The 26345-nt window shown below is 39.2% G+C and overlaps 2 protein-coding genes across 2 annotated transcripts in view; both read right to left on the reverse strand.

Annotated features, from left to right (window-relative positions):
* Positions 1-567: 567 nt before the first annotated feature.
* LOC119721907 (C-type lectin domain family 4 member E-like) lies at positions 568-1262 on the reverse strand. The gene is made up of 2 exons (XM_038191848.1): positions 962-1262; positions 568-758 (listed from the first exon to the last, which is right to left on the reverse strand). The coding sequence occupies exons 1-2, from the start codon at positions 1260-1262 to the stop codon at positions 568-570; spliced, it is 492 nt and encodes a 163-aa protein (XP_038047776.1).
* Positions 1263-5371: 4109 nt separating this feature from the next.
* LOC119721908 overlaps positions 5372-26345 on the reverse strand; it is a 29092-nt gene continuing 8118 nt past the window's right edge. Inside the window, exons 2-14 of the mRNA XM_038191849.1 lie at positions 25183-25351; positions 21520-21607; positions 18692-18856; positions 17049-17264; positions 16215-16343; positions 15580-15754; positions 14936-15057; positions 12885-13199; positions 12058-12366; positions 10959-11231; positions 8563-8709; positions 7565-7708; positions 5372-6623 (exon numbers count right to left, since the gene is read on the reverse strand). Coding sequence (XP_038047777.1) covers positions 6211-6623; positions 7565-7708; positions 8563-8709; positions 10959-11231; positions 12058-12366; positions 12885-13199; positions 14936-15057; positions 15580-15754; positions 16215-16343; positions 17049-17264; positions 18692-18856; positions 21520-21607; positions 25183-25329 — 2643 coding nt within the window. The 5' untranslated portion in view covers positions 25330-25351 and the 3' untranslated portion in view covers positions 5372-6210. The remainder of the gene's footprint in view (positions 6624-7564; positions 7709-8562; positions 8710-10958; positions 11232-12057; positions 12367-12884; positions 13200-14935; positions 15058-15579; positions 15755-16214; positions 16344-17048; positions 17265-18691; positions 18857-21519; positions 21608-25182; positions 25352-26345) is intronic.

Raw genomic sequence — 26345 nt, forward strand, 5'->3', positions numbered from 1 at the left:
GCAGCATCAGATTTTGCATTTTGTTGTGTTAACCATTTGTTGCATTGCTACCAAATATCTAATTGCCCAAATGATTTAATTGATTAATTATTCATAACACTTCAACAACTACATTGTACATAATCCATTTAATGTTTGATTTTTTGTGTGATAAATATTATGTGACCAGTGTGATCTCTCAAAGCTTGGAAAGGAGAATTCAAAATTAAATTAAAATTTAAAAGCAAAAATCTGTGGGGCCAATTGATACATTGGTTGTCCAGGCAACACTGGAAATTGAAAATGAGGAACTAAATTGAAAACCTGTGAAAATGAACAAAAATAAAAAAAATAAAAAAAAAAACAATTGTTTCCACATTTTGTTTCTCAAGTATTTTTTAAGGACTTCCATCAACGAAACTATTTTTTCCACATGGTTTTTTTTTGTCCAAAAGCTACGATGGTTCAAAGAGTTCAATTGCCTATTCACAACACTTTCTACATGATTTCCTTCAATGTTTTTATTTAATTAATTAAGTTGGTTTGTGATCTTTACTTTTTGTGAGGAGTGAGTCTTTTTGTTGACATTTAAAAGTGCAGTTGTGGTGCAGGTCGTTTGCAAATAGTGGGAACGTGATTCTCACATGGTACATCATTCCAACCAGTTTCGTCTGCTGCTGCACAATCTTCTCCTCTCCCGTCATTATTAGGTTCACCAGTCTCCACCCTCCAGTTTCTGTACTCCACATCAGTAGCGCCATCTTGACACACCCATGTACCTGACACACAGAGAGAATACAAATGTCTGGTTTTATTTGGTTGGAATTGAAGACGTGAGAACCATGTTTGTTTGAAGTTTGAAATGTTAATAATGAAATGACTTTCCTTTCCAGAAAGAGAGAGAAATGGTTTCATACCGTTTCATATGAATATCTTGGAAAATATAATTTATTCATTGTTAAAGCAATATAAGTTGACAAACCTTCAACTTGAAGATCATTACAGTTGATCCGAAAGTAGGGGACCAGGTTCTTCTGAAGGAAGTCAGTTTCCTCCTGAGACTGTGGCATGACCAAGACACTTCCCATATTGATGCACTCCTGTTTTGCCTCAGCCCATGGTAGATCCTTGCTGAGTTGCTTGTAGCATTTGTCACCCCACTGGCTCCAAGCAGGAGGACACGCCCCTCTAATGGAGGCCCCACACCTCTCATTACCACCAGTGCATCTGATCATAAGACAAAGGCTTATCAAGCCAACGATGAGACGTTTAGGTAATATCATTTGCAGATGTTAACAGACTGGTGCCTGGTGGTAAAATGTAGCGTACTCTCTGTCAGCCCTCGTTCTGCAGTGCTTCAATGCAAGGTGCTGGCATTGAATTTGAATTCTTAAGTCTTCACATAATTAGTGCCACGCCAGTGGACACAAAAGGAGTTCACGCTTCATAGTTTTCTAGTTTAATTAATCAATAAACTGCGCAGCGAACTGCGTTCTTCCCGCAGAACTCCATTAATAAAAAAATTACTATATTGATAGACATTGAATGCGGTTGATTTCTACGGCTACGGAGGACAGAAGTCTTTGTCAGAGCTTAGTAAGGTGGCACATTGCAAGTCAATATATTTGCATCTCGCATAATATTTGGTTGGTAATATCAGAAGAACGTCATCACGATACTGATAACCTAGGCCTACTTTTATTTTGATAAATCAATGACATTAAATATGCTGTCCCTTCTCAATGCCAAAATGCTAAATTAATTTTAACGTATCTGTTTTTAGCACCACGCGCGAGAGGCACATTCTAACGACATGGCCAGATGGGTGTTTCACAAAACATGAAGAAAATTGTTGAACAAGATCGTTAGAATTTAGTGAATTTTTGACTTTTTTGGAATTTTTGACCAAAAGGTATTCATGAAATGGGAGTAAATATGCTTGGCCGGTTTTAAACAAGTACGTTCAACCTGGTGACCAGTTCCCTAGCTGGTATTGAACGTACTTGTTTAAAAATGGCTGACACATATTTATTCCCTTAGTAGCAATAACAGTTAATGCATTGGGTTCATATTACCAAGTTAACACTGTTACAGAACTGATGTTATTTAAAATGAAAATGAGAAAAAAAAGACCTGAGAGAAGGTAAAATTAAAAGAATCAGACAAAAACATTTGAGAAAGGTGCTCCATATGATAATCAAAGATATAACAAATAACTAAGTCTTGACTAAATACTGCAGCATCAGATTTTCATTTATTTCATGCCATCAAATTGTTACATTTCCAATTGAGATTATCTTACAAAAGGAAACGAAAATTGAAAAGTTCTGTATCTAAATAAAATAAACATAAAATTTAAATATTTTCCACCAGTACAAATAAAAAAAAAAAGATACATTCATAAATGTATTCTGTGAGGACTACCAACATAATTATCTTTTTAAAACATTGTTTTTCATCATCTCAAATTGTATGCCCGAATTTTGTAATTGTCCAAGTGGTTCAATTGCATATATTCGTTCTCGGTGAAAAATTGCAGAGCTAAAAAGTGAAACTATTTTCCAAATAGCACACATTGAAAAGATATATGCTTAGGACTAAGTATCCTCTGAAGAGTACCACATGCGTTAACAATTGTTTGATTATTACATTCGTAAATTGTTATTCATTTTCTGAAAGTGTTTGCCCAAAGTTTGCGAGTGTCCAAAATGACTTTGTTCAATTGCATATTCACAGTACTGTCTATAGGATGCCTTGCTTTTCTAAGGGATGTAATTTACAATAAAAGAAAAATGAATTGTTATGTTTTTATGACAAGTCGGTTGTTTGTTGTCACTTAAAAGTGCAGTTGTGGTGCAGGTCGTTGGCAGATAGTGGGAACGTGACCCTCACATGGTACATCATTCCAATCGCCAGCAGGACTCACTACTGCACAATCTTCCTTTCCCCGGCTATTACTAGGTTCACCCTCCCTCCAGTTTCTGTACTCCACATCAGTAGTGCCATCTTGACACATCCATGAACCTAACACACATTGAAAAATATAATGTCAGGTTTATTGGGCTTGAATTTGACTGTGAAGCTTTAAGAATCATGTATGTTTGACGTTTGAAACTTTTAATAATGAAATTACTTTGCTTTCCAAAAGGAGAGCAACATTGTTTCCTGTGAACAATTTCTAAATGGAAGTCAGTCAATGTTTAAGAAGTATAAGTTGACAAACCTTCAACTTGCTGATCATCACAGTCGATCCAAAACCGGCATTTCAGGTTCTTCTGAAGGAAGTCAGTTTCCTCCTGAGACTGTGGCATGACCAAGACACTTCCCATCTTGATGCACTCCTGTTTTGCCTCAGCCCATGGTAGTTTCTTGCTGATTTGCTTGTAGCATTTGTCACCCCACTGGCTCCAAGCCACGCCCCTCTAATGGAGGCCCCACACCTCTCATTTCCACCAGTGCATCTGATCATAAGACATAAGGCTTATCAAGCCAACTATGAGACGTTTAGGCAACATCATTTGCAGATGTTACCAGACTGGTTCCCAGTGGTGAAATAACGATTCTTTTCTCTTTTAACCAATCCGTAATTGCAGTAGTGAGCTTGACGATGCTGTAAATATTTTCTTTTCATTAACCGGTCTCCTTATTTATTCTGCACCAACGGACACAAAGGGAAATTTCTAATTGGACATATTTGCAAGACTCTGCTTTGTGAGTTTTAAGCCATATAACTCATGTATATTTACCTCTGTTGCCATGATTACCAGTAGGAGACGTATGCATCCCCATTGTTTCATTTCATTTCATTTCAAATTGGTTTATAATAAAGCATCATGAATCACAGCCAAGGGCTGAAGTGCACATGATTTACCTTTTCGTTTTAACAGCTAAAAAAATTACAATAATACTATAACATTACACTAAATATGATATATATGTTAAAATGTTCCTGATAAAACTTACACAACACATCACAAGAAAACAATTAAAATACTAGAAATGTGTTTGTGGATTAACACAAGCTGTTTCGGATATTTGAAATACTCTGAGCACGGGATGAACAATCAGTGACGTCACTATAAATTTCATCTATAACAGCACATTATAATATGTACATGTCAAGTTACAACCAAATCGAACATTTTAGTTCTGTATATATAGACCTATAAAAGAATAAAATGCCCCTTTAAGGGACGTCACATGAACAATCAGTGATGTCACTGTAAATGTCATCTATAACAGCACATTATAATACGTACATGTCAAGTTACAACCAAATCGAACATTATACATGTAATTCGTCTGTAGAAATATATAGGCCTATAAAAGAATAAGATGCCCCTTTAAGGGACGTCACATGACATTTGATGATGACGTCACTTCAATTTTCACCAATAACACATCCCTGTGAATGTGCATACCAAGTTTTAATCCAATCGGACTACATGTACTTCCGAAGTTATAGCGATTCAAAGAAATGCACATTTAATGTCACGTCACATGACACATGATGAAGTCATCGTCACGAACTCACTGAAGACCATCTTTGGCTGCTAGTCTTACTAGTGTCTGACAAGTGTAAAGTCAATTACAGACATGTAGAAGTGGAAAAGTGTATGGTTTGAAGAAAAACGTGTACAAAACCAATAGGGAAACAATACATCTTTAATGTGACGTAACCTGACACCTCATGACGTCATGATGACGACTTTCTTCTAGGACCATCTATGGGTAATGGTCTAAGTGTGTACCAAGTATAAAGTCGATCGAATTTACGAAAGTGCCGAAATGGAGCGTTTTAAAACGTGTACAAACCCTATGGTGAAAAATGCATCTTTAATGAGACGTAACCTGACACCTGATGACGTCACGATCACGAATTTCGTCTAGGGCCATCTGTGGATGGTGGTCTAAGTATGAATTAAGTCTAAAGTCGATCGGATTTACGAAGATGCCAAACTGGAGTGTTTTAAAACGTGTACAAAACATATGGGGAAAAATCATCTTTAATGTGACGTAACCCGACGCCTGATGACGTCACAATCACGAATTTCGTCTAGGACCATCTGTGGGTGGTGTTCTAAGTATGTTCTAAGTCTGAAATCAATCGGATTTAAAAAAAAGTGCCAAAGTGGACTGGTAGAAGAAACGTGTGTAAAACCTATGGAGAAAAAGTCTGAAAAAGGAGAAAAAAAGAAAAAAAAATCTTAACGAAAACAAGAACTGTTTCGGTGTGTAAACAAACAGCTAAAAAATCGTAACGAAAACAAGAACTGTTTCGGTGTGTACACCGAAACAGCTCAGAAAAAAAATCTTAACGAAAACAAGAGCTGTTTCGGTGTGTACACCGAAACAGCTAAAAAAAAAAAAGAAAAAAAAAAAAATCTTAACGAAAACAAAGGCTGTTTCGGCAAAAGTGCCGAAACAGCCCAAAATCCTTCTATTGGTCCCTGGATTTTAAGAGTCCTTCAATAGTACGGCCCCAAACGTTTGTGTGTGGATAAAATATACAATCTGAATCTGCTCACTGATCTATTTTTTAGAGTCATGAGGCCCAATGTAGAGTTGGGAAAGTAGATGAAATAAGGAAGGTTGCAAAGTCTGGCTAAATACAAAAGGAATACATAATTTACAAAAATTCATTACAATTTAAACTATTTGTACGTGAACACAATCATAAGTACACAACAAAGTATTTAATCATGGGCTATTTACCAAAGCAAGTGAAAAAAAACCTGCAAAATGCACCAGCACCTCTACAGTACCTCACCACAATAACGCTACTTACACCATACCCCTCCCCTTAAAAAAAGACTGTATAATGCAAAGCATTGACATTTTTTTTTGGAAGTTTTGCCTCCTCGGTCTGATCAGACCACTCCTCCATTCCATTTAACTTTGTTCCATTTCTCTTTGTCCAGCAAGATAAAGAGCTATATTGGACGTCTACGGTTGCAGACTAGTAAATAAACAGCAACGTACCCCATAACCAGTGCATGATGAATATATCTGCCCATTTCCGAAATTTAGGAAAAAATACTCAAAAGTCTCCAAGGTGTTTGAAACACACAATAAATTTAAGCTTATTTCATCATCTTTCATTTTCTGTTCTAATTTTGTTGGGGTAAACAAATGATTTGGGGGGGGGGGGGGAAATTCCATCCAAAGTGCTGTACGATATATCGATCGAACGCCACGCTAGACGTCCTAAAATGGCGGATCTTTCATCGTTTATGTGATGAGGTTCATTCCAAGGGAAGTTTCACAAACATGTTCTTCCCTTTCCGGGTGATGGTCATGCCCCGGCCCTTCCCGATCCAGGGGGTTGTCTGGAAGAGCCTGCCCCAGGAGCTTCCAAAACTGTTGCCGGTCCTCATCAGTCTGGTACTGGTCCCTCGTGGGGTCATTCGGCCACATGATGCAGGTCAGCCTCCGAAGTATTGTCTGCAAGTCTTCGAACAAGTTCTCTTGTGGTCCCAGGTCCTCAAAGATGACAGGGATGAGGTCGGTGCGAAGACGTAACATCTGGGAAAGGGCTGCCTTGAACTCATAACGACACCACTCACTCTCTATGAAACCTGGAGAGAGCAGGAGGAGTGTCTTGCGGCTGCGATGGACTGCATCCGAGATGTTGTCGATGATACCTGCCCACAGCAATTCATAAAAAAACATTTTTTTTCTCCTATTCTTTTAACACTTACCTTCTGACAACTTCTCATACAACGACAGAGAGTTTCTTCACCACATTTTCCAAATATACATTCAATAATAATAATAATAATAATGGGTATAAAGCGCACGTATCCACAAGCACTGGTGCTCAATGCGCTACATCATTATGACCCCTGCTCACTGGGCCCATGAAACATTCTAAATACCATCTCGACTCACTGGGGAGTACACAGCTCGATGCTGCCTGTTAGGCGCAAGGAAGCTAATTTAATTACGCAATTTATGCACAACACAGGTACCCATTTACTTCTGGGTGGAGAGAAGCAATGAGTGACAAAGTGCCTTGCCCAAGGGCACATGCACCATAGCCGCAGGCTGGACTCGAACCCACAGCCTGCAGCTTTACCGGCAGACCACGAATCCAATGCCCTTAACCACGTTTTACTTTGGGCTTTCAGATGTCCTCTTCTGAGAGACACATCAAAAGTTTTAAGGTTTTTCAGGTTGGACCACATAGTTCAGGTTAAGATCTTTCAAAACAGACGCAATAAGCTCTTAATACGTCAAAGTATCCATGTTGCTTTTCTTGCAATATAAACATCATGCCATTAGGTTCTCACGAACTGGCCTACATCCAGGTAGTGTACATCCCGTGACAAGTATGTGATATGTGGCAAAAACTGTGAGAAAAATGCGAGCAAACACCAAGCGTTGGCTTGGCACGATCATGACAACAGCTGGCACAGGTAGTGACCGTTACACCATTTTGATCAAGAATTCGCCCTTAGTGATCACGGGGAAACCCGGATGGTCACGTAGTGCTTTGACGTTATAATTATGATCGGAACCAATACATGCATGTACGATTGTACTACCCACTGTAGACACATGGATTTCGGGGTTTAATACTCACTTTTGCCTGGCAGGAAGGATTTGTAGTGAACACAGATACGGTATCCATCTTGCTCTAAACGGGGTATCAAGTGGTGTATCACAAACTCCTCATCAGGACTACCACTCTTGTAGGAGATGAACACGTCATATTCCTTTTCATCAACTGGGTGATATTACAATAATTTGACAGTGAAGCAATTTTGTACCTTTCAGTTTAAGGCGAGCAGTTTATATCCGTTTTATATTAATTTATATCTTTGCATGATTCTTTTTTAAAAATGAAAGTTGAAGGCAGTTTGCGTGAATTAAATAGATTTTCGTCCTTTTTAAAAATTGCACACAATTATTACAGGGATGTCAAGTCTGATTTGTAGAGAAGCTTAGAAATCTCAGTAAATAGGGATCGTCCTAATTTGACCATAGGTTCTCATACAACATTTGTAAGGTTTTTAGTAGTTAACTTTAGTTTTGTTTTAAAACGGTTTATAATTCAGTATATAGTCACAGCCTCTATGTGATCAGTTCCTATTTGCTGCAAAGGTGGATAATTGTATGAGGCTGCATGGCATATGATGTCACAAAATATTTGCAGCAAAATTGCCGCGCGGCAAAAAGGGTTGCAGTGTTTTCAACTCTTGCAAATGTTGCCGTTATGCGACACAACATCAGCACACATGTTTACGTTACATACCTAGTCCGGACATTCTTTTGCGCAAATGTTGTTTAAAAAAAAACCTGTCAAAAATTAATTTTACTCCAATTTTTTTCTCTGATTCCCTTTAGTGTTCCTCTTTATTTTGCCACGGATAAACCTAACCCCAAAATGCCTCTAAACCTGTTTTCCAGAGAGGGGGAAACACTGTGTGGACGTGGGAAAGTCCACACAACGTCGCTGCTACCTGGTTTATGTGGACATCCTTTGTTCGGAAGTCCACACAGTGAATGTAATGCTTGTACACTGCTTGGACTTTGTATGTGTGAAGAAGGAATTGGGTTTTACTTGTTCTTTAAATTTACCTTTGTCTTTGCCAGCCCTTTTAGCTCTCCACAGCTTTATGTCTTTGCGGTAGCGATGAGCAACACAGCTTGCAAGTACAAGCACAGCTAGAAACAAACCTCCAGCAACAGAAAAACCAGCGATGGCTCCAGGAGAAAATCTTGTCTCTGTGGGATTTAAATAAACCCAGAACAAATCAACAATTAGTTAATTAAATGATATTTGAATGTAAAGCAAATGTTAACTCTGGACATAAAAAAATGACGACCATGCATGCTGAAAACTATGATCCAACTGCTCACAAAAGTTGTGACAATTATCTACATTTTCGTACACCTGACAATTTCTTTAGTCAACAATTAGCTTGAAAATGTGTAACTTTATTATCCATTTTATGCAGGAATTGTTGTCAAAGGCACTGCGTACAGTACACTAAAAAGGCGATAAAGAGCTATATGAGAAAGAAGACGCATAACCCATTTTTTAAGAAGTGAGGCAATTCACATCTTATTTGGTGAACGTTTGGCAAAACTTTCAAGGACCGTTTAAACATTTTTCCAACACCTTACAAACGCTAGCGACTGTGCCGTGTGCACGTTTCACATATGATCTAAGACATGGGAAAAATGACCCTTTTGTATCAAAATATTAAACAAAAGTAAGTGTATAAGTGTACACGAAGTACTAAGGAGCTTCTCAAGCTTTGTAAATTATAGGTGCGGAGGTATCCCTGATTCTCTGGTAATAGAAATAGAATGAAGAACACGTAAATACAACTTCCCATTAAAAAAAGATGAGTTCCAACGAACATTATGGGAAAAGTTGTAAACTGATTTTTGGCTTCGCCGCATAGTTGGGTAAAAGGCTTTGTTTTTGTACATTTTTCTTTCTATTTGTTTTTGTTTTATCGCAAATCCTAGAGATTTTGTACACGAGATCACTTTTGTCACTTTTAAATCTTACATGTATATCTCAATCATACCTAATGTAAAAGGAAAGACTTTGGTACAAAGATGGTCCGCAAGACGTGACGTCATGATGACGTCATCATGGGTCATGTGAGATCATCTTGAAGGTGCATTTTCAAGGGCGTTTATCCAGAGAACTACATGTCCACCTGGGTTGAAACAAACTACAAACATTGACATGGACGTTTTATAGATGAAAATTGAGGTGATGTCGCGATGAAGTAATATGTTTTTATGGCTTTTAAATTTTGAACCTTCAGGCCATATCGCATCAATAGAGCATGCTAAATTCAAAATTGTTTTGTAGGTTTGTTAGGTCATGATGACGTCATCAAAACATTTCGATTTTTAAAAACACGTATATAAGTGTAGGTCCATTTGTAAGGACACTTGATGATAGGTAGAGAATAGTACCAGTATGCAAACTCCGAAACGGCGTCAAGTTGATGTCAATAAGAGCTTTTTTTATTAATACATTTATTTTCTTTTAAAATATGTGTTATTTCTACAAGCAACTTCGACATACTGCAATCAGATTAAAAACAAGGCAAATAAGAAATAGACCAAAAAGTAAAGTTATTCCTAGACAAGTGACGTCATCAATCATCTGAAAGGTGAATTATCTCAAGTCCTATATCTATGGAACTACAAGTCTTATCGGGTTGAAACTTAGCACCGGAATATACATTGACCGAAAAAGTGTTCTAGTTAAAAATGTTGGTGATGTCGAGATGACGTAATCATGACACCATATGATTTTCAAAATTTTAAATATTCTTTTAGCCTTTTTTATTTTCTACTATATCCACTTTATCCAGCAAATATTGATGTCATTGTAATGTTAAAAACTGCACTTTCAAAACAGAAAGACGTCATATTGTCACAAAACTTTGTTCGTCCATGAAATCGATCATTTATACATGACATCACATGGTCGGAAAAAGCATAAACTCGTAAAAAAAATCATACTGCGGCAAAGCCATAATGTTCTGTTCTCAGACAGACATTGCAAAGCCGTTTGGTTAATTTCTGTTTGTTTGAACACAAGTGTCACATCTTCATACCAAACTAAGGCCAAACCTGAAATAGGGTGTATTTTCTTCAAATTATTTATTAAATCAATAACAAGGAGAGATATGCCATGTAATGACAGACTCTGAAATGTTTCTAATGTGCTTTAAGCTTTAACACTCAAGAATCACTGTGGATATTGTGCACATTCATATGAAAATATTGGTGTTTTTTTTCATATTCAAAGCCATCACTCGTAGGTTGGGAAACAGAAAAGTGCATGCGCATGCATCGTGATTGCCATTATTACTGTGAATATACCATACAGCTAGATGTCCAAGCACAGAGTCTTCACTTCGGTTTAAAAAGATTATGAAACTCAAATACCAACTCCATCACAATGACGACACCGCACTTATTTTAACAAATTTACTCACCAACCACTTTGATCAGCACTGACATTTCAGTTTCACCGATGCTGTTTCTGACCACACAAGTCAAGCTGGCATTGTCGTACTTTTTGCGGACGGTTTTGAAGTGATACGTGGGCCCATTGCTCGAGGGAGAGTTGGAGATCAATTTGTTCTTCTTTCTGAGTGTCCAGGTGTAAGTGGTGGGCTTGGGGTTGGACTTGGCGTCGCATTTGACCATAGCATCTTGGCTTGTGGTCAGTGTGAGTGGATCAGGACTGATGGTCACAATGGGAGCATCTGGGAATATAAGTTTAACGACAACATGAAAGTTGATCATTCTTGATTATGTGTTATCAGATGTTTGTTCTTGTGATTCATGAGTCTTCATAAACATGGTTTCAAATCCATCTTCGAGTCATGGTGCTCGTGCCCTCGGGCAAAGCAATATATTCAATTCGTGTCTTTTTCTAATCTGGAATGCGAGATTTCTGAAGATGAGTTTATAATGTGTACACATTCACTTTATTTAATATTGAAATCAAAGTGATTGCACTTAAAGGCTGTATGCATTATAGGCAATTCATAAAACTACAGATTGTTCTTTGATTGTTGCTGTTCAGAGATGGTGAAGTGTCTTGCTCTCGAAAAAAATAATGTTCAGATGATGCATGCGCAATGACACGTCTTTCAAGGTGGATGATCCTGCTGTCGTGCCAATATCATTTACCTTAATTATGTAATAACTCCTATGGGAAAAAGGCACCAAAACAGTTTGGGATTAGTGAGTAGAAGTAGTGCTATAGTTGCGTTCATCACAATTTCTCACAAGCCTATCACAAGTCATCAAGTAGGGTCACATGCTTTTCAAATGAACTGTGAAGGTATTCCGTTATTATTGTTTGTTCCCTGTGTCCAGACGTGTGAATTGATTGTGTTTTACTTGTGACCGACTTCTGATGGAGTTTGGGATAGAGCTTGTGATGGACCGGTAATGGACTTGTGCGGACTTGTGCTGGACTTGAGATGGATTTGTGATGAACCTGTACGTGATGGACTTGTGATTGAAATTATGTGGAGATTGGGGATTTGATGACAACGATTAAAAAAAGATGAATTCTCTCACATGTGACGTTCAGAAATGCCACCACTTCTTGATTTCCAGTTACTACCGGGCTCACCACCGTGACAGAGATTCGCTTCCCATCATCCTCCGGGGCAGGTTCAAAGGTCACAGAGGAGTTGACGTTAGAGGGGCTATCGTCGCCAGACAGTCTGGTATTACTCACTGGCTGTAGGGCTTTCTGTCTGCCTTCTACCGTCCAGGTGAGTGTTGGGACCGGCTTGGCGGACTCCAAGATGCACCAAAGGGTCAGGAGGTGACCAGAACGGACATCAATGATGTCTTGAAATGAGCAGTCAGCCCTCGGGGCAGCTGGTGACAAATGCAAGGACGCAAGCATATATCATGTCCACAAAGTGTTGTAGTTGAGGAACTTGAGATCGATCGCAAGATATCACAGGTTAATAAGTCATTCAGTCTATAAATCAGCACACACACTTATTGCTCATCCTCTGTTTCTTGTGACTAGGCTTGTGAATTATCATGCGATAGACATATGAACGAATAGGTAATGTACTCTTCATCCATAACACTTACATTTAAGTACAAGTACAATAAATGAAAATAACAAAAATTGAGGAATGGGAGTAGGGGAATTTGAAATTTTGTCACAAAGCTTCAAAGGACTTACGGGAAACATTTCGGAAACATTATCAATGTCATTTCTATTGACTTACGGATAACGCGGCTCAATTAAATGGCACTCACTAGTAGCAGCAAGCCAATGTAGCTTGAACGTAAAGCAAATTGCTTTAAATTAATCTAGAAAGTTGCTTTAAATCAATGTATTCATTTTGTACTTTAAAAGAGTCCAATAACTTGTCCCCTACATTGAACAACAAGTAGTGCCTCAACGTAGCTCAGATCCTGTGCTGCTGCTGCGTGTCCAACACAGCAACTGTACACATCCTCATCTGCAAACTCCACCCCATAGATACAGAGCTGGCACACGCCCCCGGTCGAACTCAATATCTCATATCGACCTGGTTTGTCCTTGATCTCTGCACCCGTACAACGTGTCTGGTTGCGACCTTTGACCCATTTGATTCTTCCAGCATCTGCTTTAGTTTGGCAGGTGAATGTGACGTTCTTGCCTGCAAGGGTGGTGCAATTTTCAGGCACTTGGATGAATGGATCAGGAATGGCTGAGGGGAGAAGGCATGCTTTGATTAATCTCAAATTAAACGATACATTAGTTTTCAATTTGAGTAATTCTCAATACAAAGCTACACTCAACCAAAAAAGGAAACTCCCCCTTCATACTTTTTGTGTGTAACTCAAAACCTACTGGGCACATCTTGCTCAAATTATGACTGATCAGCACAGAAATTCCTTAGCAATCCAGCCATACTGCTATGTTTGGCCCAAAACAGGGATAACGTGTACAAACCTATGCAATTTATGACAAATGGTACCAAAAAAGCCGCACTTTTGTATACGTGCAAGGTGAGTGTGAACAACAACTTGCACGCATACAAAAGTGTAACTATTTTTGGTATCATTTGTCATAAATTGCATAAATTCGTACACATTTATCACTGTTTTGGGCCAAATAAAGAGTATGGCTTGATTGCTAAGTAATTTCTGTTCTGATTAGTCGTTATTTGAGCGAGAGGTGCTCAGTAGTTTTTTTAGTTAGACAAAATCGTATTGGAAGGAGGGACTTTCTTTTTTGGTTGAGTGTTAGTCTTTACGGTACAGGGCATTTAGATGGGAAAGTTAACTTCTGTTTGTTTTTTTTTGTTATTATAATGGATCGAAGATCCGGCGAAATCGCTGCGCCTGTTATGCTGTCATTTTCAAGAAACAGGGAATTACCAGCATTTCATCTGTATGGCTAGTAGGACCAAACCGTCGCGCTTTCAACGGAAACCTATGCTTTGCAATGAGAAAAATGACGGTGCATTTCTACACTTTTTGTTAAGACTATCGATCTGAGCTGAAATTTGTACAGAATATTTTGGTTTTTTTAGTAATCTGTATTGTAATGTTGTTCCTCAAAACAGCAAAAACAATGGTGTCCATTACCTGTATGTTTTAACTCTTTATATGAATAGTGATAGTTTTTGCTTATGAGACTTTTGAGTGCATTTGTGTGTGGTTCTGAAAGACAACAAAGGACAATTGATTAATTGAAGGTTAACACCTTTTAGGAAGTCGACTGCGAAGATGACAAGTGGTCTCTTCAAGGCAATTGGTTGAAGCAAAGTATGCAGGCATGCAATTGGCAAAATCACAAAAAGAGGATCACTTCCATGCTTATACAATTCTTTAAACAGTGTTTTCTTTTTCAATTATAAATGACCAACAAGGAATTGAAAACGAAACAAGGAAATGAGCCGATCCAAGGAAATGCTGCATGGCTGATAATGTGGATGTGCCGATGTGCACAATTTTAGGTAAAAAACTTAACCAAAAAATATCCCCCCCAAAAAACCCCAAGAACCCGATCGTAAATTTAAGTATTTTCAAAAGTTGGCATTGAAATTGGAATCTGCTACATGTAAACTTATACATGTAGATTCCCAGTTCTTTATTTTTACGTGATAAGAGATAATTATGAGATTGTAAGTTGTGTACAGTTCAGCAATCTCAGAAAATATCATTGCCTAAAAGCAGCAAAATTAAGTTTACTTACATATTATTATGGGGTAGAACAACCAAGAGTAACTACAGGATTAATGCGACGGCGCAAAAGTGAAAAGCCATTGAGTTTGAGATTCCATTAGGAACAATGAAGAGGGTCTACAATTGTGGAACATGTAAAAACATCCCCATTACTCTAATGTTACATTATTCCAAAAATTGTAACTGTTGTGCTCCCTCACCTTAATCCATGGCTGCTACAATTACGTTAACGAAAACCATTGAAGGAATTTACCTATGACAGTGACATTGACGAGCTGTCTATAAATGGTGCCATTTTCATCACGAACCTCACACACATAGCCGCCATTGGCAGATGTACTTTCTGCATATATGGTGGTAACTAACATGGTTGGCCTGTTTAAATTATTCAAAAAGAAAAAGGACAAAAGAAATACCCTTTTATGAAAGTACTCTCCAACTGAATGATCTCAGGATCAATAGAACAAACCCTGAAGCCCCTCCCACTACACACACAATCAGCATAATGACTTGCGTGCCTCTCCAATGCCACTCTGCATGTTTCATACACATGTGTCATAATGCACGCGAATAAATGCATATTGGACTTTTGTCAAAACGTGTTGGGGCGGGGCTTCATTAATGGTCTGTCCATTTCCTGACACGTATTGCTTGCATTCATGCAATTTCTTTTAATTCAGCCATCATAATCGAAATCTTTGTCTGATAAATATTATTTAAATCACTCAATGGGTGTATTATGACCTTAAATTCTATGATGCGTGAAGACCAGGTGAGTTTTATGAATGCGGGTCCAGACAAATAAGATAAATAACTCAAAGTGACCACACTTCGAGACCTACGAGTAACCAGCATTTCTTTACAAAGATGCTACTTTGACTAAATGAGATGATATACCTTGGTGAATATGGGACTAATTTCTCCCACGTGACTGTCTCCAAGGGTGTTGTTTGCCCTTCCTTGGTCCAAGACCAATTAGATGGTGACATTCCATAGGTTGTACATGTCAGGTTGGATGACTCGCCATAGGAAATGAACCCCTGGGTGAGATTGGTCGCGAGCTCTGGATCTCCTAATGGCAAAGGAAATATGGTGGATAACACATTTTAAAGACCGGTTGATACTTCAGGTAAATACACATCCTAAAAGCACACTTTAGGCCACGGAGCATTCGCAGCGCAACAATCTTACAGTGACGTCAAAAATTCTAGTGCCTGAAAAGTGGTAAAGCCCCCAGCCTGCATAGACCAGGTTTATTTTGTGTTCTTAAAGAATATGGGTTTGCTGGCCACCGAGTGGCTTCGGGCATCCTTCTGTATTGGACCGATCCAGTAAACCCCTCCCACTGCGCACGTGGGCAAATTAACACGTGCTCCTCTCCACTGCCAAACTACATTTTCCTGCCGTGCGCACCATACGCGCGTGCACGCATGTCGTACTTTTGTGCACGCACGTCGGACCTAAATCACGGCTGTGATTGGTCTGAACACTATGGGGCGGTGCTTACTGGATCGGTCCATTGTCATGCTTACTTTGGTCACACCGAATGCGACGCAGTCCTCGTGGACACATGCATATCCCATTGAAGCTGTGACATTCCACTCCCTCTGCACAATTGCAAAGTTTCTCGCAACGGCTGTCATATTTCCCTGATGGACAACCTGTATATTGAATGTTGGATAACAGCCAGGAATAAAAAAATAATGAATTCAACATCATCCTTATTAGTCTGAATTTCCTGTATTTAAATGAAAAAATCTGTGGGAAATTCTTAGAGTAGACCCAGTAATAAGTGGGCTGACAAAACTCCTTTGACATTCTGGCTTACTAGGATCACACATACTGAAATTGGTATCCTTGTGGAGTCATTTCTTTGTTCTCGTGTACTTCAGTTTTCGAGTTTGAAAGTGTATTTTCAAAATGCTCCTATTTTAACCAGAAATAATTCCCTGGACTAAAATTCGGACTTAATATCCCTTACATAAAATACTTCAATTTGCGACACATCAACACACCTTGGAAATTCCTAGGTTTTGATTAAAATTCATTTACCTATTTTGTGATAACCTTGTGGAGACAAGGCTGCTCTGTGACGTATACAATCTTTTGTTCCCTATCGTGCACATGTCTCCAGAGGGCACCGTGTACCAGATCAGCTGTACTAGCACGACCGCTCAAGCGAAGATGCTAGGTGTTTGTACACATTCAGAATAAGCATTAATTTGCCATTAACAAGTACGCGCGCATAGTGCGTGACCATCAAATCGGGGCTTAAACTTTGCATGCAAGTACAGTTCATACACCGATCCGTACACTTTTAGATACTAATGTTCACAGTGACTCTCTTCAACCAAGCATTTTCGTACCATTGATTTCAAAAGTGAAGTTTACATTGTAGATCGAATCAGGAACCGGGAACAGATATGGTGCGTTGCAGCGTATTATAAGCTTTCCCGCGGCAGCTAAGGAGTCGGTCGTAATTCGGATGAGAATGCCACCACTCGTCAGCCAACTGTCGGGGACACGGCTTAGCTCTTCATCCGGTACTAGTGGTCTTGATGGCACACCAAAGATTTGAGTACCTGGATTTCATCAAAGCAAAATAAGTCATTTTGAATACTGCAAATCTTGAATAAAAAAACTGTCAATACAAGGCCATCAATCTGCTGATAAAAACGCGCAAATTGCGTCTGATATGGTGCTCTTACGTCTCAAATATACCGCTGGTTCCAATTTGCTATTTAGCCAGGATTGTACCAACTAAAGTCGAAACCATCCCAACTAAAGTGTTACAGTTGGGCCAGCACAACTATGGTTGGGAGCTACTCTGTGCGTGTTAGACTACAATCCCGGCCAAAATGGTTGGGACACATGGAAATAATCTTAGCCTCCAACGGTCACCAACTCCCCCGCTCCTCCGGTCAATGTTGTTCTCTTCAGCAGATGGAGCACACACCGCGCAATGAGAGACAACATTAAGCGGGGGCTGGGGGGTTGGGGGCCCAGTGAGATTTGGCCAGGATTGTAGGCTCACATTTACATTATCATGCCCAGTATAAGCCTACACGTGAGTCAAATGTATGTATTCCTGTATTTGAGTTTAAAAAGGCAAGTTCTGGGCTTGACTGTTTATTCTGCATTCGGGTTTTTTTTGAGAGTTGCTTTGTTACTAAAGTTCCTATCTCCAATGGAAAGGGAACTAATTTCGTTCGGGTCATATACAGGGTGAGTTATAAAAAAAAAACCCGGATTCCAAACCCAAAGAAATGTATTCCGTCTGTAAACAAATATATAGCACCAAAATTAACTATGACTGGTAAGCTAATTTAATAAACTACTTTTAGATGAACAAATTACTTAAATTGTTCAATCTGTTCAAATTATATTGCCATTTAAACAAAATGACCCTAAAATCAGTTTCGTCCAACAAAGCAATTTATTGGATGTTCTGACTGTTTGGGAACAAAACAAATGACACAGAATACTTTTCATCCGTTGTGGTACACAATATGTTTATTAACCACCTTGCTCTGGCCAACGATAGGATTTATAAAATCCAGTTTTTGTTTTAAAGAGAGGCCTTCAAAAATACTTTGTTGAGTATTTTGTACTTTTAACATCGCTGACTTTTAAAATGAGGTTTTATCGCTGGTGATACTTCAAGACAATTGAACAACAAATCTGGAAATCGCATTTGTGGACGAAAGTAACGAAACGGAATTTAGGTGATTTCATTTATTTTATGTCGTTTATTCATTTAGAAATGACATAAATTGAACGGATTGAGCAACTGAAGTTATTTGTTCGTCTAAAAGTAGTTTATTAAATTAAAATTGGCTTATTACAAGTCATAATTATTTTTGGTGCTAGATACTGTTTAAAATCAAGTATATTTCTTTGGGTTTAGGTTCCACTTTTATTGACTGGATCACCCTGTACGACAAAAACGGGCCTCTAAACATAGTGCTAAAGGAATCCAAATGGAATGAGGGTGAAAAAGTAAGATTACCTGTTGTTATAACGTCGAAGCGCCATAGGGGTGATGTCTGGTTCGAGTTAACGTAGTGTTGCGTACAAAACTTTGGAAAGAAGTTTGTCGTGATGTTCTTAATTGTAGGTAAAAGTTCTGGTGACAGATAAAGGTGTGGGTTACGAAAGAAGAGCTCGACTCCGCCTGGAATAAACAAAAATCAAGCATTGTATACGTTTATAAAGCTTTGTTCAACTGCAGTTGTGTAATACAAAGTTCATGTTTTCCCCGTTACAGTCATGGAATTAACTGAGAGTTTTAAAGCAGCGTCAGAACTCTTCAGGTGATTTTTGTAAAAGTCATGGATTGACTAAAGAAAACGTTTGTTTTCATTTCCGGTAGGACTATCAATTACCAAATCAATTACCATAAGCGCAAAAATAAATGAAAGGAAATACATGTAGCCTTTTCAATTATCAAAATCACAATTTCTCAAAATTTTGATGAATAAGAATGCTACATTTGAGAAGTACGCTGCACCAAATATGATAGTAATATATTTGTGTCAATACGAAATGGAAATTTCGATGAAATGTTCATAATACGAGTGGTAAGGTAACCGAAAAAAACCCTTTAAAACAGCAAAATGGTTGCGAAGGCCAAGCGTTGATAGCAAAGTTAATCCGATTTTGTACTTAGACGCTATAACAGAGCAGTGAAATTCATGCACCCCAAAAACATGGCCTTTTGAACGTTATGTTTCTCAGAACATCTTGCTAGTATGACTGAAATATTAAATTATAACGAAAGAAGAAATTCTAAACTAAATAAAAAAAAAACAATCGCCGTCATCGATGCCGAAACGTCAATACTGGTTACCGGTAAAGTTGACCTCCAAGTCGGGAGGAATTCGTTTTGAAAACGTCCCAAAATGACTAAATGACACAAGTAGAAGGACACTTATACCATCTAAGTATATTCCAAAAATTTAGCTTAATCTGTTGCTGCTAACGCTATTGTTACACCTTGAGCAATCTCCAAGGAAAATTTTGACGAGGATTTTTTTCCTACCCGAACCTACGTGGATGGCTTTCAGCAAAGGCTATAACTCCGTAGGCGCTACGGTCGACCAATTTTGGCCCGGCAACACAATGCCGAAGTGCATATTAGCGTATTCAAAAGCGTCACCCGGAGTGACTTGGCGTGGGTCTCGGTTTTGATCAATGGAAGCCAGCAAATATGGTGATATTTATCAATTAATAACTCGTGAAGGAGGCTTTTCTCAATGTTTTACAGCACGACATAATGTATAGGAACGTTATTAATATTCGTGAGACTTGAAAAGATTGACAGATCATACAAACACCAGTGTTACAACTTTTAAAAATGCACTTAGACGGCCCTACTTTGCCAATTTCAACAAAAAGTAATGGACATATCACAACGATTTTTAGCACATACTTGGATCATTATAAGGGAAATAAACCCTAAAAGTTGCATGAAGATACGGTCTTCTAAACGGGAGAAAATAATTTTCTTCGACTGCGAACAGCAACATGTCTGTGTGCATGTTGTTTCATTCAAAATAAAGTATTAGGCCTAAGTAACCCTTTGAAATCGGCCTTCGTTGTCTTACAGAGCGTCTTCCGTAACCAACATCTGATTGTATTGTGAGCAATTTATGCAAAATTTATGCGACCCTGCGTGCCAGCCAATCGGAGTCGAGTTTAGAAATTGTGATATCATTTTGATCAGGACATAGCTGTTGATAGAGCCTGAAAGTTCGCCATTTTGTCTTTGAGGTTCCGGACCCCTCATCCGCGATCCGCATCCCCCGCCCCCGTAGCTATACGCTGTGTGCATTTTACAAGGGGTTTCCCTTCTTCTTGCTATAATTTCTGACAGAATGACGTCTAACCGTTTTCACCCCAAGAAAAAAAAAACTCATGTTGGAGTTTTATCTTGGCATTCCAACAACAAAAATTGATGAGAAATTAGTTGGAGATGAGTAAAAACGAATTTTACTTACAACCTTTCACATCCGGATTTAGTGCAAAGGTTTAATTTGTTGGTAAATGAGAATGAGTTCTTCTCGTTTATGCACAAAATTATTAACAAAATTCCCAAAGATATTTTAGTCTCCTCTTAAGTTTCAGCTTTTCCCCAATGACCGTCATAAAATTATTTAAGTAATGTTCATAATTTGTACGAGTGCTTTGAGTTCCACTAGTCCACATTTATGTCAGATTTTCGGAAGTGAGCGGTCAAGTTTTGGCACGATATGTCTCTTTTAAGTCATGCGATTTTTCAGTTTTCATAAATTGAGATGCTAGTAGCAATTTTACAATGGCCTTTTCCAAGGGTGATTTTCTAAAGAAATCAATGTACCCAAAATACTTTAAAAACTCCGACTTTTACACGCTAAAATCGTCCTATTTGAGGGGCCCGGAAGCGCGCCACCAGGGGTCAACTTTCATACTCTATTGGTGAATTTGGCTGCCATGCTTTTGTAATACAACAATGGGTTACCGAAACGGGTTACATTAAACACCGAGTCCGATTGCATATCATAGACCATATTTCCAAGAGTAGTTTTAAACCTGATCTATTCAATTTCTTCATAGTTATTTAGTTATTAGTATTTAATCGTTATTTAATATAATCATTGTTATTGGGTGTCTTCCGTCTACCTGTGTGGTTTATTTGATGATTTGTAGCTACATTTTCGTAAATTTTCGGTTGATCAAATACGAATGGAACGGGCTAAATATCAACTTCGACACAACAATAGCAGGGAACGTAACATTATAGACTTGAATGAACAACTAAAACTGGTGAAAAGTCGGAGAAAAGAAGTTAAGACTTACATGTTCCTGTTGGAAAAGCGAGATAGTCAAATGCTTCTTCTGTCAATGCATCCGTCGAAGGTGGCAGCGAAAAATCAAATAACAGCAGCTCCAAAATGAAAGAAAAATCAAACATCCAATCAAATACATATGCATTATCGGTTATTTTGCTGAATATCTGGCTAGGATATTGCTATTTCCCGTTAAAAAAACAATACTCTGAAATGTGCAATCTTAAGTTAGAAATGACCCGAATCGTGTACCAGAACACACAACGACTAAAGGTGGAATACATCATTTGCAGCTATCCAAAAAGTAACTTACGAAATTATTGTTGAAAAGCATATTTGGTTTAAAGATGATAATATGGTAAACTCCCTGTGAAAATTATTCTTTCTGGCATGCTTTCATGTTGAATAAAAAAAAAACCTGAAGGCCTTTTCCAAAGATGCTTCAAAAGACGCATTTTTGGAAATTTCCGTCAGTAATTCATTCGTAATTCGGCGAAGCCGTAAATGAGTGCGCGCACGCGTTGAGACGACGCACACGCGCGCGCGGTTGATATTATTCGTCAGTTCAATGTGTGATATAAACGGTGAACTGAGAACGTGTCTCGGACGCTGATTTCGGGGGGGGGGGCGTCTCTACAGTTCTAAGTATCATTGGTCCGAAGTCCCATTGGTCCGAAGTCCCATTGGTCCGACGTCCCATTGGTCCAACGTCCCATTGATCCGAAGTCACATTGGTCCGACGGCCCATTGGTCCGAAGTCCCATTGGTCCGACGTCCCATTGGTCCGAAGTCCCATTGGTCCGAAGTCCCATAGGTCCGTAGTCCCATTGGTCCGACGGCCCATTGCTATACGTTCCTTTGGTATAAACGTCCCATTGGTCATACGTCCCATTGGTCTGAAATCCAATTGGTCAAAGTCCCATTGGTCCAACGCCCCTTAGGATTAGGGTTAGGGTTTGGTCCAATGGGACTTTGGACCAATGGGACTTCCTACCCATGGTACTTCGGACTATCGAGAAGTAACCGATTTCGGGCGCAATTCAAAACATGAATCGGCAACTTTTGAATTGAGATCGAGATCAAAGTATATTGTTTGTCTCAGAACCGGCGCGGTTCTAGAACCAATATTTTTTTTTTTTTTGGGGGGGGGGGCTAGCACGGTGGATCCAGAATTTTTTTCAGGGAGGCGTACTGAAATGTAGACCGGTTATTTTCTCCAGACACTTAGGCTTCCGAAAATCAATAGATGGGGGGGGGGGGGGGGGGGGGGGGGGGGGGAGAGGGAAGAGGGGGGGGGGGGGCTTATGCCATTTTTTCAATGGGGAGCGCCAATAAAATCCTAAAAACATTCACACTATATATTAACTTATGCACCCTTGTCACGACTATTTCTTTAGGGGGAGACCGTTCGCATGTACATCACAATCATTCTTTTTGCTATTCCATTTTTTTTACGGAATTTATTTTTTTTTGGGGGGGGGGAGGCTAGACAATATTTGGGGGGGGGGGCTACAGCCCCCCTAGCCCCCCCCCCCCCGTAGAACCGCGCCTGTCTCAGAATATACAGCATTCACTCAGCTAGAACTTCATCAAGTTAGTTGTTAAGCACCCTTCTTAAGATTTTGAGTACTTTTGTCGCTTCAAACGTTAAAAAAATGCACATAGACAAAGACAATTGATGTACTCTACCTATAATTGACTCAACATGAATCTTTCCATAAATTTCCTGTCCCTGTTTTTCTTGGTATTTTTCTAATTTGCCATTTAAAAATGATTGCATTTTTTTTGGGGGGGGTAGGTAGTTTGCAATTCATATATTTCGTATATTTTCATATACACAATCATAGATCTCAGATGTAAAATGGGACAGGAAAGAAATGGACCCCACATTTATTGTATGACCAACATAATAACAACAAGCCGGTTAGAACGTACGAAATATATCACTCGTCCCCATCGTCTTGTCTAAGGGCAGTGGCCGGTGACAACATTTAAGCCAATGCACACTTTTCCGATTCTAAAGGTTCACCAGATCATCGGACCATCGTACAGAGTTGTGTGCTGAAAATTCGGACCGATCTGACCGTATACCGGGTGACCGGATGAAATCAAACATTCGACCTTTTCGCATCCGATTTCAGAGGATCCGATTTCACTGGATGCAATAATTATGTTAACCAATCAGATTCACGAAGGAAGTCATTGTCATAATGTGACAGGTCATCTCAAACTCCATAATATTTCTCTTATGGGACAAATTGATTGCTAAAGACTTTCTTGTGGGGTTTATTGTTCTGTTGTGTTTTCTATGGGATTCATTGTTATATTGTGTTTTCTACCCCATAAGGAAACATGTACATGTACATCGTGTACCGTACATTGAATGGATACGGCTGAAAATACGTAAAGGCATGCGAAAAACATTTCCAACAGTTTTTATGTCCGTTCTCGGGAATGGTATTAATGATGGGCAAACTCGATCCGAAACCGAAACGACCCGAAACCGACCTCGGTTGTCCATCTTTTTAGTCGGGTCGGGTCGGTTTCGGTTTTGCATTTTCATTTTCGGGTCGGGTCTGGTCGGTTTAGCCATCTTTTGAAAAATCCGAAATAAACCGAAATAAACCGAAAGATTCCGAAACAGTTGAGAAATTTAGGTGATGCAATATTATTGACAGTCACTGTGACCGCAGCCCATTGCGTGGTGTGGCCACCGAGCACACTATCAAGTTCCCATGGTATTAATTTCTCCAGTCGGATCGGGACTGACAGTAAAAGAGATACATTGTAACAGTTTTCATGATACCGCGTGATGATACCATGCGTTTGTTCAATAAGTGGAGTTACTCTCGATCAACCAACTGAGTATGACAGAGAGAGAGAGACGATGGTTTTGCAAAAGAATTCATGCCACGTTGGTAAGGGCAGGCACAAAAAAGTGATCACTTTGTCCAAGCAAGGTATTCGGGGTTTTTTCCCGTCGGGTCGGGTCGGGTCGGTTGAGGGAGTTAAGATCGGTTTCGGTTCGGATTCGGTTTACATTTTTAATGTTTCGGGTCCGTTTGGCCTGGTCAACCCGACCCGATGCACATCATTAATGGTAAGACATTAGGTTATTTTCATTTTCATCCAGACCTTTTAAACAGGATAAGTAAACAATCCAAAACATTTTCGTGGATTTCAAGCCGTTATGCCCCATTAACAGCCATTGTGTGCGAAACCTTTACAAATTCACACTCAGGTCAAGCCATAGAATCGGTTTTGTTCACCCTCGACATGGATCACCTAAAGAATGTCACGTAGGCCCCTATGCCACAGCTCAGATATAACTTTCCACATATTCACGAGCAAAAAAGTGATGTATATAGAGTGGAGATGTTTTCAGTCTGTTTTATTTTTTGGGTAGCTGATATCTGTTGTGTAGAAAGTGTGAAGAACAAACCCAGCAAGAAGATCCTTACAGACGCAGTGAATAGGGAAAAAAGTGCACTTCAACGTCATTTGCAAACACTCAAGAAAGATGCCAAAATAAAACAGAAATACCCCCACTTCATTGTAAGTAACAATAGTATGAAACTTATTAGAAAATCGTTGAGTCTGGCATGCTGCTATTCTCAAGAATTTCGACCAGTGTCGCCAAGGTGGAAAGCTAGACATGAAACTACCAACTAACCTGGTCCTCGTTGCTTGTTCGTTTAGATGGAGGGAGGAAACAGGTTCTGTCGTATCCGGTCTCGTTCACTGAAGTCTGCGATAAAGCCAATGTCGCCATCGTAAGCAAGACTGCGAGCATGCGCATACACTTTTCAATTGATGCCATATTCCAAGGTCTTAGCTTTAATCTAAAACAAAATGCACAAAACATGAGGCAAAGAAAATTGATATTAAATTGAATCATAACTACATGGAGAATGATACTATGATACGGGAAAATGTAACGGACTTACGTTCGTGTGTTGGATGTGTTTGTGAATGAAACTTTTGAACCAGAGCAAGGGCGGATCCAGGGGGGGGCCAAAGGGGGCCATGGCCCCCCCCCCAAAAACGAAACCAATTTTTTTTTTTTTAATGTGACATCGCAATAAAGGCAGGCAATGAGTACACCACCATCTTTTCCTCAAAAAAATTGGTTAAAGTGGTCAAAAATTGCCTCAGATCGCACCACAGAGCATCTAGAATCCAAAAAATTTTCGGGGCCCTCGCGGGCCCCGAACCCCACGCCGTAATTTTTTAGACCCACTTTTTTGGGGGACCAAATTTTTTTTGGCCCCCCCCAAAATTGTGTTCTGGATCCGCCCTTGAACCAGAGCACCTAGAATCATGTATGAAGTCACTTTCTCAGGTAAGTCAAAAATCAGGATTCCGATTCCGACATCAGTGTGATGCTCTGACATTATTTTAACCCAGAAATCCAAGATGGCCGCCAGTCGATAGAGCAAAACCATACAACTTTTGAACGGGAGCACCTAGGATCATGAGTGAACACATTATTTTGGCAAAATCGTTGCGCTGATGCAATTGAAGGAGGTCCTGGACCCATCCAGCAAAAAGGGAGCGAGAACTCCACAGCCAGACATGATGATTAATGGTTCTTAAGGAGTGAGGCCCAAATGGGATGGAAGGCCATATCGGCTGGTGCAATTTTTGGTGCTGAAATAGCTGTAACATTGAGGTTTCTGCCTGAAATGACATCACACTTTTGCTTAAGAATGTGGACATTTGTTTTTGCATTAAAACCAAAATGGCACCTAATTACCCTTGAAAATGACAAACAAAAATTGAAAATAGGGTTAAGGTTCATTTTCAAGGTTTGCATTAAAACAATTACATAACATG

Source organism: Patiria miniata, unplaced genomic scaffold, assembly GCF_015706575.1.
Source record: "Patiria miniata isolate m_02_andy unplaced genomic scaffold, ASM1570657v1 HiC_scaffold_14, whole genome shotgun sequence".
NCBI classification, from domain to species: domain Eukaryota; kingdom Metazoa; phylum Echinodermata; class Asteroidea; order Valvatida; family Asterinidae; genus Patiria; species Patiria miniata.

What these genes read in the sequence shown, in the direction of transcription:
- LOC119721907 (XM_038191848.1), bottom strand. Translation starts at nt 1,262, where the DNA reads ATGATATTACCTAAACGTCTCATCGTTGGCTTGATAAGCCTTTGTCTT. An exon ending in TAATGATCTTCAAGTTGAAG is followed by an intron (nt 759 to 961) that starts GTTTGTCAACTT and finishes TCTGTGTGTCAG; the next exon opens with GTACATGGGTGTGTCAAGAT.